The sequence below is a fragment of the Astatotilapia calliptera genome, chromosome 15 (genome assembly GCF_964374335.1).
Source record: "Astatotilapia calliptera chromosome 15, fAstCal68.1, whole genome shotgun sequence".
Lineage (NCBI taxonomy): Eukaryota > Metazoa > Chordata > Actinopteri > Cichliformes > Cichlidae > Astatotilapia > Astatotilapia calliptera.
In genome coordinates, this window is record NC_137436.1 from 35334873 (window position 1) to 35352650 (window position 17778).

General features: G+C 42.0%; 2 protein-coding genes across 2 annotated transcripts; both read right to left on the reverse strand.

Moving 5' to 3' along the window:
- Positions 1-784: 784 nt before the first annotated feature.
- LOC113006571 (amyloid-beta A4 precursor protein-binding family A member 3) lies at positions 785-11979 on the reverse strand. Its single transcript, XM_026142621.2, has 11 exons — positions 11682-11979; positions 8750-9755; positions 8374-8404; positions 8103-8248; positions 7785-7871; positions 6020-6196; positions 4767-4946; positions 2658-2870; positions 1879-1998; positions 1529-1669; positions 785-1443 (listed from the first exon to the last, which is right to left on the reverse strand). The coding sequence occupies exons 2-11, from the start codon at positions 9740-9742 to the stop codon at positions 1372-1374; spliced, it is 2160 nt and encodes a 719-aa protein (XP_025998406.1). The 5' UTR covers positions 9743-9755; positions 11682-11979; the 3' UTR covers positions 785-1371.
- Positions 11980-12729: 750 nt separating this feature from the next.
- On the reverse strand, positions 12730-17523 carry pex11g (peroxisomal biogenesis factor 11 gamma). The gene is made up of 6 exons (XM_026142622.2): positions 17323-17523; positions 15598-15852; positions 15050-15247; positions 14789-14967; positions 14171-14233; positions 12730-14057 (listed from the first exon to the last, which is right to left on the reverse strand). The coding sequence occupies exons 1-6, from the start codon at positions 17506-17508 to the stop codon at positions 13829-13831; spliced, it is 1110 nt and encodes a 369-aa protein (XP_025998407.2). The 5' UTR covers positions 17509-17523; the 3' UTR covers positions 12730-13828.
- Between the last annotated feature and the right edge of the window lie 255 nt (positions 17524-17778).

Sequence of the window (17778 nt, forward strand, 5' to 3'; positions counted from 1 at the left end):
TCTAGCTGGTGATTTGAGTTGAAGTTGATGAATTTATTCCATCCACTTTCTGCAATGTACCAGTACCACTGGCAACAAAACATGATGTTACCACCACTACGCTTGACAACTGGTAGTAGTCTTAGGTTTGAAAGCCTCACCTTTGCTCCTCCAAACAGCTCAATCTTTGTCTCATCTCACCTTAAAGATTTTCTCCAGAAGGCATTTGGCTCGTCCATGTGGGCAACTTCAAATTTAAGTTGAGCTTGAACTGTCCATGGTGATATAAAACTTATGCCACTGTGGACACTGGCGTTCCAACCATTTCTAATTCATAGCAGGCTTTGTGTCCTTTCATCTTAAAGTGGCAATTTGGGTCTTCTTCCAGACCTCTGCAAAGCCATGACACAGCCAAACAACCTGTACTTAGAGTTGTTTAAACTGATGATCAAACCAGAGTATTGTCAAACAAATCCTTAGGCTAGCAAAGAGAAACTCCAAATTGTATTTAATCACAATTCTAACAAGAATAGGTATTGACCTTCTCAATTTGTTAGACATTGTAGAACCCTACACTGCACTTCTTAAAAGATTTAAGTGGGTATGTTTATATTTGACCCTTGTGGATCAGAGAAAATTAAAATTCAATAAGTCATTAGAGATATAAGCAGTACAATCATTCTACTCTGGAAAAAGAACACTGCAAAGAATTAATTCAAAGCCCAAAATTACCACAACATTTATACCTGTGATGAGTTTATGTAAACGTCTGACCATCAATGATTCAATAAAGCATATCAAGATATTTTCTTATAGATCATTTTAATGAATGTTGAGAACAGTAAAATCTTAAAAATATATGCATCTCTCTATCAAATAAGGCAGTCTCTTAATGTTGCATATCTGCTTCATGTTCGACACAGTCAGAGAAGCTAATGTATGTGCATGTGAGGGGCTGGAAGTACATCACAATGACAGCCACAGACCCTTTGTCCTGATTCAGCGAGGTCCCCCTCTTCAAGCAAATTTACCTCAGGCACACTGGTGCCACACGACAGGCTGGAAGACTAATGAAGTACAGTGTTTCTGACGCTGCTCACCACTAAGTACGTAAGCAAAGTAAAAAAAGCATTACTGCATCTCAGCTACTGCCTGAAATGTAAATATGTGATAAATACAAATGAAGAGCTATTATCTATCCCTGTCATTTTAAAATCGCACTTTCATATTCAGATGTTCTTATTGTCCTAAAAACATGCAAAACTGATCCGGTTTGCAGCTTTCAGTGGTGTCACAACAGCATGTAACACACTTGCATAATATTTTCAGTTTGGCAAAAGCTCATGAAGTTTGAATACTGAAGAATTTTTGTCCAGGTGAAACAGGAAGTGCTCAGAGAAACACTGGCTGCTCTTGTCCTGTTAACAGTCGATACGTTGAAGCTGGCATCGTCTTCAGGTGGATCTGCACAGACAGAGAGAAGTCTCATTTTAAAGTGTAATGAACTTGATTATGTTATTGTGAATGTAAGCATTAGATTACGTCTCACCTCCCCTACAGCGTTTGTCAGAATCTGGATGATCTTATCATGGGGCGTTGCAACGACGCTCTGCCCGTTGATTTCAATGATGCGGTGCCCGACGCGGATTCCTCCTCTCTCTGCTATACCACCCCGCATCAGACTGCAAATCTACAACCCAAGGACAGAAAACTGCATGTTTATAGTTCAGAATAATTTACTTGTACCGAGTGCTACCGACCTTTTAATCCAAACACGTTAATCTCTTAAAGCTATCTGGTAAAAACACTGTTGTTCTATTGCTGGTTGCTGCAGGCTCAGCGCCAAGCTGAAGGGGTACATCACATAATGACAGATGTGAAATATGGATGCGGACGTACAATGCCATCTTCCACGCTGAAGCCCAGCTGAAATTTCGGATCTGGTCTCCTGATAATTGCCATGGTGACGGGAGGACAGTGGACGATGCTGAGCCTCACATACTTCTTGCTTTTCTGATCCTAAGTGGGGAAAAAAAGGTGAAACAACAAAAAGGGAGGCGCGATCCAGAGTTAGAGCAGTAAAACTTTACTGAGGAAAATATGCAAACTATTCACCCAAGTGTACCTTTTCACCAAAAGTTATTTCTTTTTGTAATAACTTTTGTGAACGTTTACGACATGTTTTCATCATTACAAGCCTAACATTGGACATTTTATTGGGGTCAAATTGAAGGAAAAGTATGTGCAGAAAGGTGAAACCAGGGATTGCAGCACAATAAGGGTTTTATCTTCATTACTTTAGTTTAATGATCAGTGGAGGCCAAAATTATAAAGGAAACTAAAGTTGATAAACTGCACAGCATTAAGTAACTATCGTATTGTGTCTTTGATTAAGTGTTTCAAAGGTATAAACTTCTGTCAACTCGAAACAACGAAAATGTTTGAAACACTGAATATCAGCAGCAAGTTTTGCTTTAACAGTTTAAGTTGACAGATGCTAATGTTGGTCCTGTGTGGACCTACAGTGCCACCTGGTGATCCTAACTTGCATATACAGCACAATAAAGGCATTTAATCTGCAGCACAATATGTTTCTTTTGTTGTTGTTGATGCCTTTCTTCTCATCTTTATTATGACCACTGAAATTTGAAGTTTGTGTCATTGTGTGTCCTACTTACGCGGATGATGTTCTGGCAGGTGGTGATGGGCAGACCCACGAGGCTTGTCCCATTGATGGACATGATGCGGTCCCCGATGCTGAGCTCACCACAGCGTTCAGCCGGGCCTCCGTGGAGGAGGTTGGCCACCACCACTGTGGGGAGGATAGAGCCCCAGCCCGACTCAACCACCGCCAGTCCCAAGATCTCCCCCGGAGCCTTGGTCATGATTACCTGATCCACAGACACAGAGAGACTTGTAATATATCAGTGGTTGTTTTAATCAGAGCTCTTTATTTTTTTGGCTTGTCTTTTTTTCTCTCCTGCAACACCTTCTATTAATAATTAGAACCACTAAAGGAAAGCCCCTGCACACTTCTAAACAACATGACGAGATAAGGAAATAATAGATGAGGTGCAGATAATATAAATAACAAACAGCTGTGCATATATAAAACACACACTTTGAAGTGTGAAGTCTGAAGCAAACTGCAGACCATCTTGTGATGGGATCACACCTGCTGATCCCATCACAAGCTGTCAGCAGTGTTGGTCAAGTTACTTGAAAAAAGTAATCAGTAACTAATTACTGATTACTCCCCCAAAAAGTAATCCCGTTACTTTACTGATTACTTATTTTCAAAAGTAATTAATTACTTAATTACTTAGTTACTTAGTTACTTTTTAAAAACACGATTTACAACCTGAAGAGGTGATAAAGTGATAGATCTTTCAGCCCAATTCTACTTTTTCTACATAATCCATCATACAAAATGTAATCAAATGGAAAAGTCTCTTTTTTTAACTTGTTTTATCAGTTTTAATCTTTTAACTTTATGCATCAAGCAAAACATTTAATTATATGCAACATTCTCTGACTTGAATAAATTAGTTTAACATTTAAACCTATTTTCTACACATTCCAGCACATAAAATAAAATATTTTTTGTGTTTTCACTCACTCTTTCAAACAGATGCAAGTAAAACACAGCAGAAAATAAATAAAGTCAAAGACTCAGCGGTCCTTTTGCTCTATTTTCACCTGTAAAGCAGGAGCAGGGTAGGCGGAGGTTTACCCTGGTGTAGGTGTGCTGCGGTCAGTTGAAGAATCCGCGCGAGTGTCTCTGTGAGTTTCCCATTACGTTGTAGCTACTCGGTGCTTGTTGGAAGTTTAGGGTTTTTTTTCGCTGTAAAAAGAAGTTTTCTTCCCACGCACGATGGACGCTAATGTTTTTGTCACTTTTTATGGAATCAAACTCAAAGTAAGGTCAGTACTTCCACGCTTTAAACGCTGCACGCTCATACTCTCTCCCGCACTCGATATATTATCCATTGTTGATCTGCACACAGCTGCTGTCACCAACGTGGCACTTGCTTACGTCACTGTCATGAGACATTCTCGCAAAAAAAATCACGGTTTTAGTAACGCAGTAACGCAGCGTTCCTACGGGAAAGTAACGGTAATCTAATTACCGATTTTGCAATAGTAATCCCTTACTTTACTCGTTACTTGAAAAAAGTAATCAGATTACAGTAACGCGTAACGCGTTACTGCCCATCTCTGGCTGTCAGACCATAATCACCCACAAACCCAGTCTTTGCTTTAAAACTCTGCTGCACACCTTTAAAGATTTGTGAATGCATCTTGCACGGTTCTGACTCTTGTGTTGAAAATACCTGTTCAAACAGGTATTTGCAAATTTGCCAAATCTACCTTTGTGCTACTTTAGGACAACATGATGACACATTTGGGCATTTTGATACATGATTTGCAGTAAAAGGGGGGCCTGCTTTGGAATAAATTGAACACGTTGGCTAATTAGTCACTGGTCTATCTCAGTGAAACTTTGAGCACCTTCAGCTCCACCTTTTAGTCAGTGCCACCATCTCAAAACCATACATCATAGCAGGTCTCCTTGTAAACGTTCCCTTTCACTCTTGCTGCTATCCTCCTGTCAAAAATCAGCCCTGACACTCGTCTCCACCTGCTCCACCCTGCCTGCACTCTCTCCTGGACCTTTAATTGGCTCTGTGTGCTGCCTTGGTTAGTCCTTTAACTACACAAGCCAAAATTATAAGTCAGCTGTATTTTGTGTGGGTGGCCTTGCAACCACAATCCCTCCTGCTTACTTCTCTGAGGTTTTGAGAGTCAGAGAAGTGGGCCAAGTCTCCGTTGTAGAGTTCCTGACTTTCCAGGTAGTCGCTGTACTCGCCGGGCCTCAGATCGCTGGCCTTGATACCGTTGGCCTGGAGGAACTGCTGGTAAGCCACTCCAAACGCCTGCCCGATAGCCTGGGCTATGATCTGAGCCTGCAAACAGGAGGAGACAGACAAAACTGAATCAGGGTTCAGCACTGTTGTTACAGTCATGTCTACTCTACATTTAAATGCTAGGGGCATTTGTTAAACAAATTTTTCCCTAGACTTTTCCTTAATCCTCCATTTAAATACTAACAAATCAAAGCAAATGTGTTCGTTTGTAAAGACAAGCAGCCAAAGGGTCATACAACTTGATACCAGAGCATCAACACAAAACACTATCTTTAATGCATTTTATCTGAATTTCTCTGAGAAGTTCTTGCTACACACACATATAGCATCTGCTGTAAACATGAGTTAATGAAAGTATTTTGAAATGATCTTAAACACGTTAAATAAGCTCAGTTTGAAAAAGCTCTGAGCAGACGCGGTCACAGCCTTCAGCATCCCAGAGCTAATTAGCTTCTAAAGGAAGCTCTTCCTCCCATTCAGTGTCGCCAACTGGGAAACTGGGACGAGAGCCAGACGGTTTTGACATTGAGGAGAACTCAGTGGTTGTCTGAGGAAGGAAACCAGGCCAGCCAAGCTGAAGCTGAAACTGCTGTCAGCAACCGACTTGGCAATTTAATAAGAGATGCAAGAGTGTGCAGGGCGGGAGATGCCAAGATACTGAACGCTACATCTATTTACATTATACTGCGCTGCCGTTTGAGTGAGGGTGTTCCGCAAGGACATGCGGTAACCAGTCTGTGGGCAAAAGTATGTGACTAGGAAATCTGGAAGAGTTCAAAGGGGCTCTGGGAGAGTCCAATGTCAATTTTAGCGATCTTAGACACATTTTAATGCCATATATTTCACCATGTACCTTATTTACTGCATGCTTAATGTGTTTAAACATGCAGTAACCATGCAGCAAAACTGTGTAATTAGAAATGAAAGACCAATATAACAATGAGGCCTGGCTGGACTTGTAAATGAGCTGTTTGGCCAGCAACCAAGCTTCCTGAAAAGCTCTGCTTGGAATCCAGAAATCAAAATATGAGTGCTAAGAAGGAAAGCATCATGCTGATTGCACACTTCTAGTATATGAACACCATATAAAACCCTCCAGTTGACTGACTCACATCCTCAGAGGAGAACACATGGCAGATCATCAAGCACTTCTTTGCAGATGATGACGAAGAGTTTGAGTCGGTGTCACCATCTTGCCCCTTACGTTTCCTTCGTGCCATCAAGACCACGATGTTGTCGATGTCAGCGATGTAAGAGATCATCTGCAGAGCGTGATCCATCATGGCTTCCTGCAAACAGGACATGACAGTGGTTAAGATAAGAAACAAAGACAGGGAGAGCGAGCACGAAGGTCTGGTTTGGAACCAGCATAGAGTTTAAACCTCCTGCAGATAGGTATTACTTAACATTTTTCCTCTTAGAAGCCTCTCTTGTTAAAGACATTTTTACAGAACTACAGGAATTATATGATAAAGATTGGTGTGTTTGAGAGAGCACATCCCAAAGGGAAGCCCAGGCCTTTATCAAAGTAAATTTGAAATTAAGGAAGTTCCTCATTCTGTGTCTTCAAGCAAAGCAGGATTGTCTGTGCACCCTCACCTCATCAAAACCATTTCTCCAGGCCAAATATGTTATCAAGTTAATGTACCAAACCACTGACCTAGCAGACAAACATACAGACCGAAGGCAAACCACAAACCAGGCGCCTAAGATTAATTCAGGACCGAAACTAACTTGGATGAGAATTCTGAAAAAATGAAAGTAAAGACTGTTGTTTGTTAACATGGAAGCTAGTGGAGCGTTCTTTACGTGAATCAGAAGTGCAATTTCCACAAATATTTGTCTTTGTTTTACATCAAAGTAATTTATAAATGCAATTTTCATTTTACTTTTTATGCCTCATCTGTGTCCTAAATGACAACTTTGGATAATAAACATATATCGCTTGGAAGTAAAAACACTGAATAAGAAAACCATTCATCTTCACATCCATCACTGCAGAATGGAGCAAATGCAAATGGAGCAATGACAGTAGATGACCTACTTCTACTCTCCTAACAATTCAGTAGAAAAAAAAAATAGCTTCTACTAGAGGCCTCATATTAAATCACCACCCAATTCTATATTAAGGATTCCTGCAGCGAGAGCTCAGCTTGAATATGAACATCAAGGAGTGCAATGCTGCTTTGTGTAATAAAAAGTCACCAGCTGTGTTGGGTATGTTTTCAGATGTTTACAACCTCAAGTCTGACAACTTTTTAACACATTTAGCTAAAGTTCATTCTCTCAGAGTACATTTAGGTTTTTGTCTTCATGTTCCATGAAGCCAAGAATCAACTGAGCTTTTGCTGAAATCCATCATTGGATTTTAGTGCTACCAGAGACATTTCCCCAAATGCTTTATGCTATAAGTTAAAGACTGTGCAGATTTAGGGTGGAACCCCAACAATCTGATGACCCCCTTGGCGACACTGGGAATGAAAAAATCCCTTTTACCAGGAAGAGACCTCCTCCGACAGGACAATGCTCAAGAAGGGGCGGCCAAACCAGAACGAAACAGAGAGACAGAAGACAAAACTAATGGCATGCAGTAGTGATGTATAAACAGGAGTGACAGGAGGCGAGAGGAAAATGCTCAGTGCATCAGCAGCGTTAACTAAGGGATGGTTCGGGGTCACCTGATCCATCATCAAACTATGAGCTTTAACAGTTTAAAGCCTGTTTCTGTCTCTCGAATCCAAACTGGGTGCTAATTCCACAGGACAGGAGCCTGGTAGGCCCCAGGTAGGTCTACAGTCTTAGAGAGAAGTGAGGTCTTATGATATGAGGAGATACAAGAGAGGAAAATGAATGTATGTGGTCAGATGAGTGCAGTACCTGCGTGTCAGTAGTGAGCACTTTGATTCTTTGAGTAGAAATGAACAGATCCACTTCTGTCATTGGTTGGGACTCTCCTTCTGGAGCCTAAAAGAACCACAGAAAACACTCTCATATTTAACCTTAGAGGACAGGTACACCACATGTCTATCCTTAACTTAATAATGACATCCCACCTACTTTAAAACAGGTATGTTTAATAAGAAAAAAAAATCCTTCACTACAACTATAAAACCAGATTTAACATCATCAACCAATGCATTGCACAGCCAGATCATGATAAAAGGTGCATATTTGGTTATTTTGTTTTTAAAGCACCTTTATTCGGTCCACAGCCTCCTGAGCCTGGGCCATACGAGCGTTTGTAGACGGGTTCCTCTCTGATTTGATCTGAGTGGAGCCAAGATACTTGGCACCAAAAATCACTCCATCCAAAAGGTCTTCAGGATCACAAGGACCAGGCACTAAAACATTAGCACATATTACATTAGATATTTGACAAATGTCAAATTTCAGTGAATAATAATAATAATAATAATAATAATAATAATAATAATAATAATAATAATAATAATAATAAGTGACTCACCATCTTTATATGAAGGCTGGTCATCAGCACTCTGCAAAGAAGGCACGCACAGCAAATTAGTGAATTTAAGTCCATGAAAAACTGAACGTGCTTCAGATAAGTTCAGTGATGGGTTAGCTGGTGGTAGGAAAAAAAAAGTATTCTGATTATCGTTTTAGTGTTGCTAAGAGACCAAAGACAGCTGAAGTCAGGACAGATGTGTGGTAGCTCTGGAAACCAGTGATGACTGTGTTATTTTTGACATTATATAGCTTCATTAATCAGCTGAAAAAAAATAAATAAAAAGCAAATATTGGATTAGTTAACTCATCATAACAAAAACGATGGATGACCAAACGTCTCCACCCTTATTATTAGTTTTAGTAACAGCACCAACCTGCTCGCTCTCTGCAGTAGCTTCTTCCTCTGGAGGCTGCTCTCCCAGCTTCATCCACACTGGCTCGGGATACTCATCATCAGGCAGTGAAGTGAGGGAGTCATCCCTGTGCCGTTGTTGCTGACCATTCCCATGATGCCTCCAGAACCTCTGTGCATCCTCCTGGCTGTAGGAAACTGACACCACGGCGTCCACGTCCCCTCTGTGTGGCAGAGAGGTAGGGCGGGGTGTTGCGCCTATCTCTGTGCACTGCAGCATCCCCAGCAGGTCTCTCTGGTGGCTTTCAGAGAAGAGCAGCCCTTTGGTTTCAGCGCTGTCCTCTTTTATTGAAGAAGGAGCACATGCTTCCAGCTCAGACCGCCTAGAGTAATGATGATTTGATGGCATCCGATGACTGGGATGCGGCTCTTCCTCCATTAGTTGGAGCTGACTGAGCAGGGTGTGGATATGCATATGGTCTTCATCATTTGATCTCCTTTCAGCAGCCTCCTCTTCACCTCTCTTGTTCTTGTGGAGATCAACATCCCCCAATGTCACCACTGCTTGATCTTCCTCTGCGTCCTTAAAGCCCTCAGCCCTCAATACTCCCGCACCTGCTTCAGCCTCGTCTGTCGATTTCGCCTCGACATCCTCAGCAGGCTGTTTAACGTTTCCGACAAGATCCAGCTGGTTCACGTCGACTGGAGTCAAAATGTTTTTCTCAACCAAAGGAAGCGATACTGACTCACCCAGATCTGCCTTGTCGAGACAGTCAGCTGAGGTGGGAAGGCTGGCATCATCCAGATCGTCTGCTGAACCAGCTTCGCTAGAGGTGTCTGACCTCCAGTCTAAAGGTGGAGGCTCGATCAGGTTGTACGAATCCAGATCCTCTGCCTCTGAACCTGGCAGAGCTACTGCAGCCAGACTGCTGACCTCAACCCCCGAGGCTCCATGAACAGGAACCGGATCACACAGCAGGGAGTCTGTAGATGCAGGGAGGCAGTCTGAGTCCATTCTGTAAGAAAGCCTGTCAGAGAAAAACTGGCATTACTGAGCTGAACAACTGGTGAAGTCAGAGATTTTAAGCCAAACTGAGCAAGCGCCTATCCCCATGCAGTTTTCCACACACAGGAGTGGATAATGGCACGTTGTTGAACCTGGTTATTAAAAAGCTGGAGGGAAAAGATGCTCATGCACGATTACTGCTTGTTGATTTTTCTTCAGCCTTCAATACAATTGAGCCTCATATTTGAATCAGAAAGCTTTTAGAACAGTTTGATTACAATAAAAATCTAAATTATTGATTTTTTTTTTTTTACTTAAAGAGTCTGGCTGGCTCCATATTTATCTTTTTATCCTGTACACAAATATTGATCAAAGCAGATCTAAGATGAGGGTCATTTTAGAGAGTGCAGACGACTCAGTTATTGTCAGTCCGCTCCAGGATGACGACAAGTCGCACCTTTAATTAAACATATCTAAGATATGTCACTGACTCTAAGAAATGCACTCCTGTACAAGAGGTCACATCCATTAAGGGTCAGATGGTGGAACATGTTCAGTGTTATAAATATCTTGGAACAGTAGGTGAATTTCAAAGCAAATTAAGAAAGCTTTATCATTTCTACACTGATAGAATCATTATGACTTTATTTTTAATGTGCTCTTATTGCAATCTGCTTTATCCTTGTCTTGGCTCGAGGTTTGTAAAGGACAGAAGTGGTCCAACATGCTGACTGGTGAACCACAGCATCCCTGAACACCAGACACTTACAGTGGTTCGCCGATTTAATTTTTCTTGACGAATCGTACCCTTTCCATTGTAAGTTTCAGTTCTTCCTTCTTGATGATAGTTTTGTGTAAAACGACCATGTTTAAAAATAGCTTTGTTCCAGAAGCCATCACTCAGAAGAACAAATCATAGCGTTGTTACTTTGTGGGGTACATGGTGCTCAAAATTATTATTAGCTCTTGCTTTCTGTATTTTGTACCTTGCTTATCTGTTGCTTCTCTCCATTAAAATACCTCATGACTGCAGAGCAGCTCTGCCTAACAATACAATAAAATTATGCCGAGCCTCAACCAGACTCACAATTCACATGAGCTACCTCCAAAACACCGTTATTAAATATCAGATCTACACAGTGTGTTTATAGTTTCCAGGCTGCATCAGCATGAATGCCTTAGCGAAAAAGTATGCACCATCTATGCACCCTCTTGTCCTCATTTACCCACAAACACCGAAATAGAAAAATCCGTCTCAGGCTTATAGAAAACATCATGCACTCGAAGAGCATGCAGGCCTATAGTGCAACATCCAACAGGCTCAGGGAGCACAGTCCTTCACATCCATGTATCTTAGAAATAAAAACTATCAAACAACTATAAATAACAACCATGTAATTTATTACACCATAAAGATTAGCATCATGGTAATATCAAAACACACCAAACCTAATTTAATAAATGCCATATTTATTAATTATGGTCCTTACTGGTAAAATGTTTTTAATAAACAAGACTCGGGACTCGTCAGCTACTATATTTAAGTCTTTCACTATATTTAACATGTACGTGATCCATCTGGCAGTGCCGTGCATTAAAGAAAAGTTTATGATCCCTCCTTCTTGTACAGATAAGCACACAGATCAGATCTTTTCGACGACGCATCTTTCATGGCGTGAATAATCCACCGTTAGATCAGATAATCATGGCATGTTATTAAAAACACTGGCGCGGTAGTGCAAACAACTGACAGCAGGGTAAAACACACAAACAAGCGAAAATTATTTTCAGGGTGCGAGAAAGACATGAGTTTGGCTAACCGAAGTTAGCAGTTGAAGCAGCCTCAGGCTAACAGCAAAGCTAGCATTTGCTTAACAGCAGCAGTACTAATATTTCAACACTTCAATCAAAATATGAGAGTACAAGCGGCTAAAAGAGAAGTTTTCACCTGATATTTTAAATCTCTGTCGCTCTCTTTGTGTCCACACTCAGACTCCCGTAGGTGCCACGACAGATGAGTTGACGTGGTTTGGAATTTGAACGTTTTCCAAAACTCTGGCTTCGTTTTATTCTTCATACTAATAATACCGACACTGTTAAATTCAGCAATGTCACATACTCCGAAGATGAGACACTTTTAGTGTTTAAAGCAGAGTTTGCTACTCATTGTTGCTGCTCCGTCAGTTGCCGACTGACAGCTTTTATTTATCGGCTGACTCTGTAGTCGTGCTGCGTTCACGTGCTACCGCAGCGTCTCACATCGCCACGAGATAGTTTGTTCTTCTTTTAGTTTCTTCTTCCTCTTTTGCAAATTGTGCAAGTCTACACAAATGACTGGACCACGAAGGGCTACAGTCAAATTTCTAAACAACTGATCACAAACAAACCGTGTACTTTAACCAAATTAAACACACGACACTTACAAAAACCTAACGACGTAGAAGTAATTGGAATATTATATGAATGTGTTTATAAATACAGTTTATGCAGTATTGGGGTCTAATGTGGCAGAATAAAATATTAATCTTATATGTAGGAGTGTAGTAGTTACAAACTCATTTATTTTATTGTTCTTTAGCACTTGAAAGCAACGCTCACCTACGCTGACGTCAACGGGATTTACGTTCAAGTCCCGCTCAATCAAACGTCGAATTTTTGATCGCGAAAAAAGGAAACTTACAATTATTTTACGTGCATTTGAGTTTATATTTCAAACGGATTTTACTTAAACCGGTCACATAAGAGACATCATGAAAAGCTATTGAATTCAAGTGCTTATCCCCCCCCCCCCCCCCACACACACACACACACAATTTGGCCCATAAATGAATGAAATTCTATACAAATGTATTTACAGGAGTGCCTGGCCTTTTGGGGTTAGACTGCTGCCACTTCTCAGATCCTGGTTAAGTGGCACAAAATAAAGGGATGGAAACTTCGCCCAAAATCTACCCCCACGAGAACTTGTGTACTTTATTAAATGATCTGAGAAGACAAACAATTTAACATTTTATTTTATTTCTTGAAAAACAGATAATTTTGTTCCCATGATATAAAATTATATTACATTTAAATTAGCAACACATTTCAGACACATTCTATTTCATTTCACCAGTCATACAAACATCATCGTTAGCGGACAAAACCACATTCAAACATTTGGACTTTCAGTGGTAACTGTGTGGTAATGTTTTTGTTTTTTGTTTTTTTTAATGAAACTGAGATATTTCTCCAGTTCTGTGACAGCTCTTCAATGCCTGGGAAACTCATTAACCAACCTGGTTGATACAGTGTGAACTCGAGGACGTAACGCGTTGGAAAAAAACAGATTTTAAAAATGACTGAATGCGGGACTGAAGTTGAAACAGCTCAGTCACCACATTCATAACACGCAATACTATATTCACAGTTTGTATGATTCTATGCTATATTCAAAGCCAGGTTCGTGGAGTGTGTCTTAAAGGCAATCATTTACAATCCCATTCCAGAGTGCAGACTGGGAGAGGCTCCAGCCTCCTGGTGAAACTGAGCTGGATAAGCAGTTAAGAAGCTGGGTGGACGTATTCCAGAGTGAAGCTGACCATTAAACAGGAACTTTAAGGCTATGTTACCACTGGTGTTTCCTCAAGAATCAAACTGTGACCTGCCTGACCTTTCTTCTGTTTTGATGATTCTTTAGACAAAATCATTAAAAACAAAAGACAAAGAAAAAAGTTTTACAGCAGAAGTTCCCTCTTGTTGACCTCAGGGTCGTTAGGGCTTGAATTTACTGCTGAACATGTTTAGTGTAGTGAAATGAACAGTAGAGCTTAATGATATTTCTCATGACTAAAATGTCCAAGTGTAAATCAAAAGCTACTAAATTGAATATGGGTTGGCAAATTCATCAAGAGATCTTTAATTACTCCTAATTAAGCACAAGTGCAGTGACTTTTTTTTGCTTTTAAAGCAGTAATAGGCCACAATTTAATTTATGTTCCTGTTGCTACAAGCTACAGGACTGCAGTTAATCTCCACAGACAGTCTGACTGGAGTCTAATCATTTTCCACTATTATCCATAAATCCGTCAGTCGTTTAGTGTTGCCATCTCTTCCTCACTCTGGTGAAGACTGTGTAGTGTCTGACTGATCACCGCTACCGGCATTCATCTGGATCAAACCAATCAGAGAGGACGTGGTGCCCATCAGCCCCACCAGCCAGTTAGGGAAACGTCCTGCCCACAGGAAGCCGGGCGGCATCCAGTGAATGGCGTTACTGAGGTCAGCCATGCTGCTGAGGATGGACAGCAGCTCCCCTCGCATCTGCCGGCGGAGCTGAGAGCGACTGCAGGAGAAAACGTGTGGTTTAACCTTTCATAACCGGTCAGTCCCTCTCTATGTTACTGTAACTGTGCTTAGAAACACACGAGACAACAGAAAGAAAACTGAATCAAATACCTGTTTCTGCCTTCGTGCCTCTTCTTCAGCTTCTTCCTCAGCAGCAGAAGAACTCGGAGCGATCTAAAGGACAAATGATTCACATCGTACATCAACTCACACTGCAAGGGTTTGATGTCTGCTTCAGTGCTCAGACTTAAAACATGCTTCACAGGTTTCTCTAAAAACTGCATGAAATAACAGATGAGATAAAAAAGAAAGAGGGTCTGGAAAATAAACAAAGCTCTAAGCTGAGGAAAAAAAGAGATGGGATAATGAAATTAAGGAGTTTCTGGTCATTATGTAAGTAGGACGTAGAAGTGCTTGACTTAATCTCTCTCTGACTTTCCTCTCACATCCCCCTCCCCTTTCAGTTCCCACTGAAGATTTATGGATTTGAAAAAGGCACAAATTCACCAGAAAAAGGGCTAACACAGAGAGACAGATACGGGCTGCTTGTCTATGCATGTTCTTTAAAGGAGCTCTGGCCAGCAGATGTCCTGCATATGTTACATTTACAGGTGCAGAAAAACTACATAAGACTCCTTCTTTCTGGCCTTTAAAAAACAAAAATAAGAAAAGCATGCCATAAAGGCAGCATTAGAAAAGTAATGTATGGATGTGAACAGGTGATCTCACCTGAGGATTCCCAGCAGCAGTGAGGTTCCCCACAGCACTGTGCTGAACAGCCACCACTTATCGGACTTCACTCTGATGAGCTCAGCGTCGGCGGCCCAGGCGATGTGTTCACAGGGGTAGTACAGCTGGTCCGCTACGTTGTTCAGCACGGATATCCAGCGCACGGCCGCGTCCTCCTCCTTGGAAAGACGTGCAACAAGCGTTACAGTGGGATTTACAGGCTAGCACAGAGTGATGCAGTGCATACGCTGTGTGAATCACCCCATTTCCAAACCCGTAGCTGTGGGAGTAGGCCAGCATGGAGAGGTCATCGAACAACCTGAGCACCGTCCTGCAGTGACTGAGCTGAGCAGAAAACAGCAGCAGGCTTTTCCCGAGCCGCTGGGACCGGACATCTGCCTCTGCTCTCCGGGAAAGAACTCCTCCAACCAGCTGGGATCCATAACACACTGTCCTGATCTGCAAAGAAGACAAACAGAGACTTGTGGGTAGCTTTTTATTATTATTATTATTTAAAATCAGAAAGGACATTTTATTGTCAGAGATTTAGTGAATGTGTGGACTTCAGGCAGACATACTTTACTAGGCTGATGCTTTAATTTTAACTAACACAGAGCATGTTTGCTCATTGCTCTTAAGTAATGTAACAACACCAAATATGAGCAGTTTCTATAGAACCACAGTCTAGTACTTACATATCAGTCTCCACTTGGCATCCACTTCGTAAGCGTGTAACCACTGTTTTTATTAATGGTTTATACCGAGTGAAACACTTTAAACAGATACAATGTGACCGAGTGAATACTCACGACTTTATCTCTGCCTCTGTAGGACTCCAGCAGCTGCACCAGAGACTCCAGACACCGCTGCATGTCTGCTCCGCTCTGTCGAAGCGCTGCTAGATTTATAAGAAAATCTATTAGGCCAACACCATCTCCAGTTAGATTTGCTGTTTTTGCTCGTGATCTGTTCCCCCAGCTGGACTTTGAAACAGGAAGCACCCAAAGCAGACTCAAGTAGAAGATCGTCGATTCAATCGAGCGTCTCCTTCGTCCGGCCAGGAGCTGGAATTGATTAAAAATAAATAAATAAATAAATAAATAAATAAATAAATAAATAAATAAATAAATAAATAAATGGTGTGTGTGGTGGGGTGGGGCTGCAGTGTTGGGAAGGTTACTTTTAAAATGTATTCCATTACAGAATACAGAATACATGCCCCAAAATGTATTCTGTAACCTATTCCGTTACGTTACTCAATGACAGTAACGTATTCTGAATACTTTGGATTACTTAATATATTGTGGCGAGTTCAGACAACGAGGAGACGGAGGTATCGTTTGGTCTTGCTTCCCGTGAGCTAGCCAGGGAGCACAGCCGTTTATTACATTTGCAGAAGAACACACTGCCACTAGCTAACTGCTCAGCGCGGCAACCACAACACACATAGGGCGCCCTCTGACCCCGGAAGGACACACCGTCGCAGCGAGAGGGCGTCACCCGTCACCATGGCAACATACACAAAACATAACTGTACAAGCAGAACCCCGAACAGCCCTGACCCGCTACAATATTATCATGCTTTTTACAACAACGTGAATGTACTATTGCTGTGTGATTTATTACTATTACTGAAGGTCCGCGACTCCGAACTGTAGTAAAGGGACCTCTGACTAATGCTGGGCTCACACTGTGCGATTTTTGGCCCATTTTGAGCCGACTTTTGAGTCGTGCGATCGTTTTGGCGATCGGCCCGATTTTGGCCTTCATCGTGCGTCGTGCATCGTGTAGTATACGTGGGGTAACGAGAAGCGATTGACACCTCACGACCAGCTCCCGATCATCAATCGCTTGGTCGTGAGGGTGTCACCGCAGTTTGCCACACTGCGCACGCGCAAACACAAATGTCAGCGAAAAAGACGGCGTAGCACGGCAGTGCAGCGTGTGATCTGGACACAAGCGATGGAGGCACAACCTGTAGAACCATCCGAGCCCTTTCGATGTGGCCTCACAAAATTATCACGACCACAACAACCGTGAAAATAGTTGGATCGACACTGCTGCTCAATCACAGCTGCCTGACCAATGTTTTTCATTAGCAATTTAGCAAAGTTGATGGTGGTGGTGTGTCTGTGTGAGTGAAAGACGGAGAGGGAGAGCGAACGACAGAATTTTTGTTATAACCTTCATTTTTATGGACGCACAGTGTGAGCACTCAGGTCGCATCAGAGCATCGGGCCGTATATTGTGAGACCCTGCATCGTGACCTATGAACTTCTAACCCCTGCGAGTCAATCGTACAGTTTGAGCAGGAGCTGAATCGCGCGACTGAAAAAATCGCACAGTGTAAGCCCAGCATAATACGGCGGGGTCCCTGTCGGCTGGTAGCCGAAAAATAGCTCTACTTTGTTGTGTGGGTCAACTTTTCTTGCGACAGACAGAGAGAGGCGTTGAAAGACTGCTCCAACGGAACTTGTTGTTTTCGGAGGAAAACACGAACACAGTGTACAGTCGAGTCTTAATAGCTTACTTACAACTGGGCTCGTCAGGCTCTCTTCTTGGCTGCAGTGGTTATTATTATATTTACATGCTTCCAGCTCCCGTTTTTGCTCGATGACTGCTCGTACCTTTCCACTCCCCTTTTTCTCCCTCCTAGCGCTCACAGACACATAATGTGTATGGCAGTCCATTCTCCCAGCAGCACGGACTACACTGAACATGATGCTACATTCTTTAGAGCTATGCTTGTAGCATTCTGCCTGTTAGCTTAGCACAACAACAACAACAACGAAAAGGCGCTCTCTCACCCAGGAAACACACAGTCGCAGAGAGAGAGAGCGTCGCCCTGTAACCATGGCAACCGTAACGCTGCCGCCTGGAACAAAAGAACGTAGCTGTCAAACAAAACCCAAACAGTCCTGACCCGCGACAAAATGAAACAGGAAAGTACCCCAGTGTATTCCATTTATTTCAACAAAGTAACTGTATTC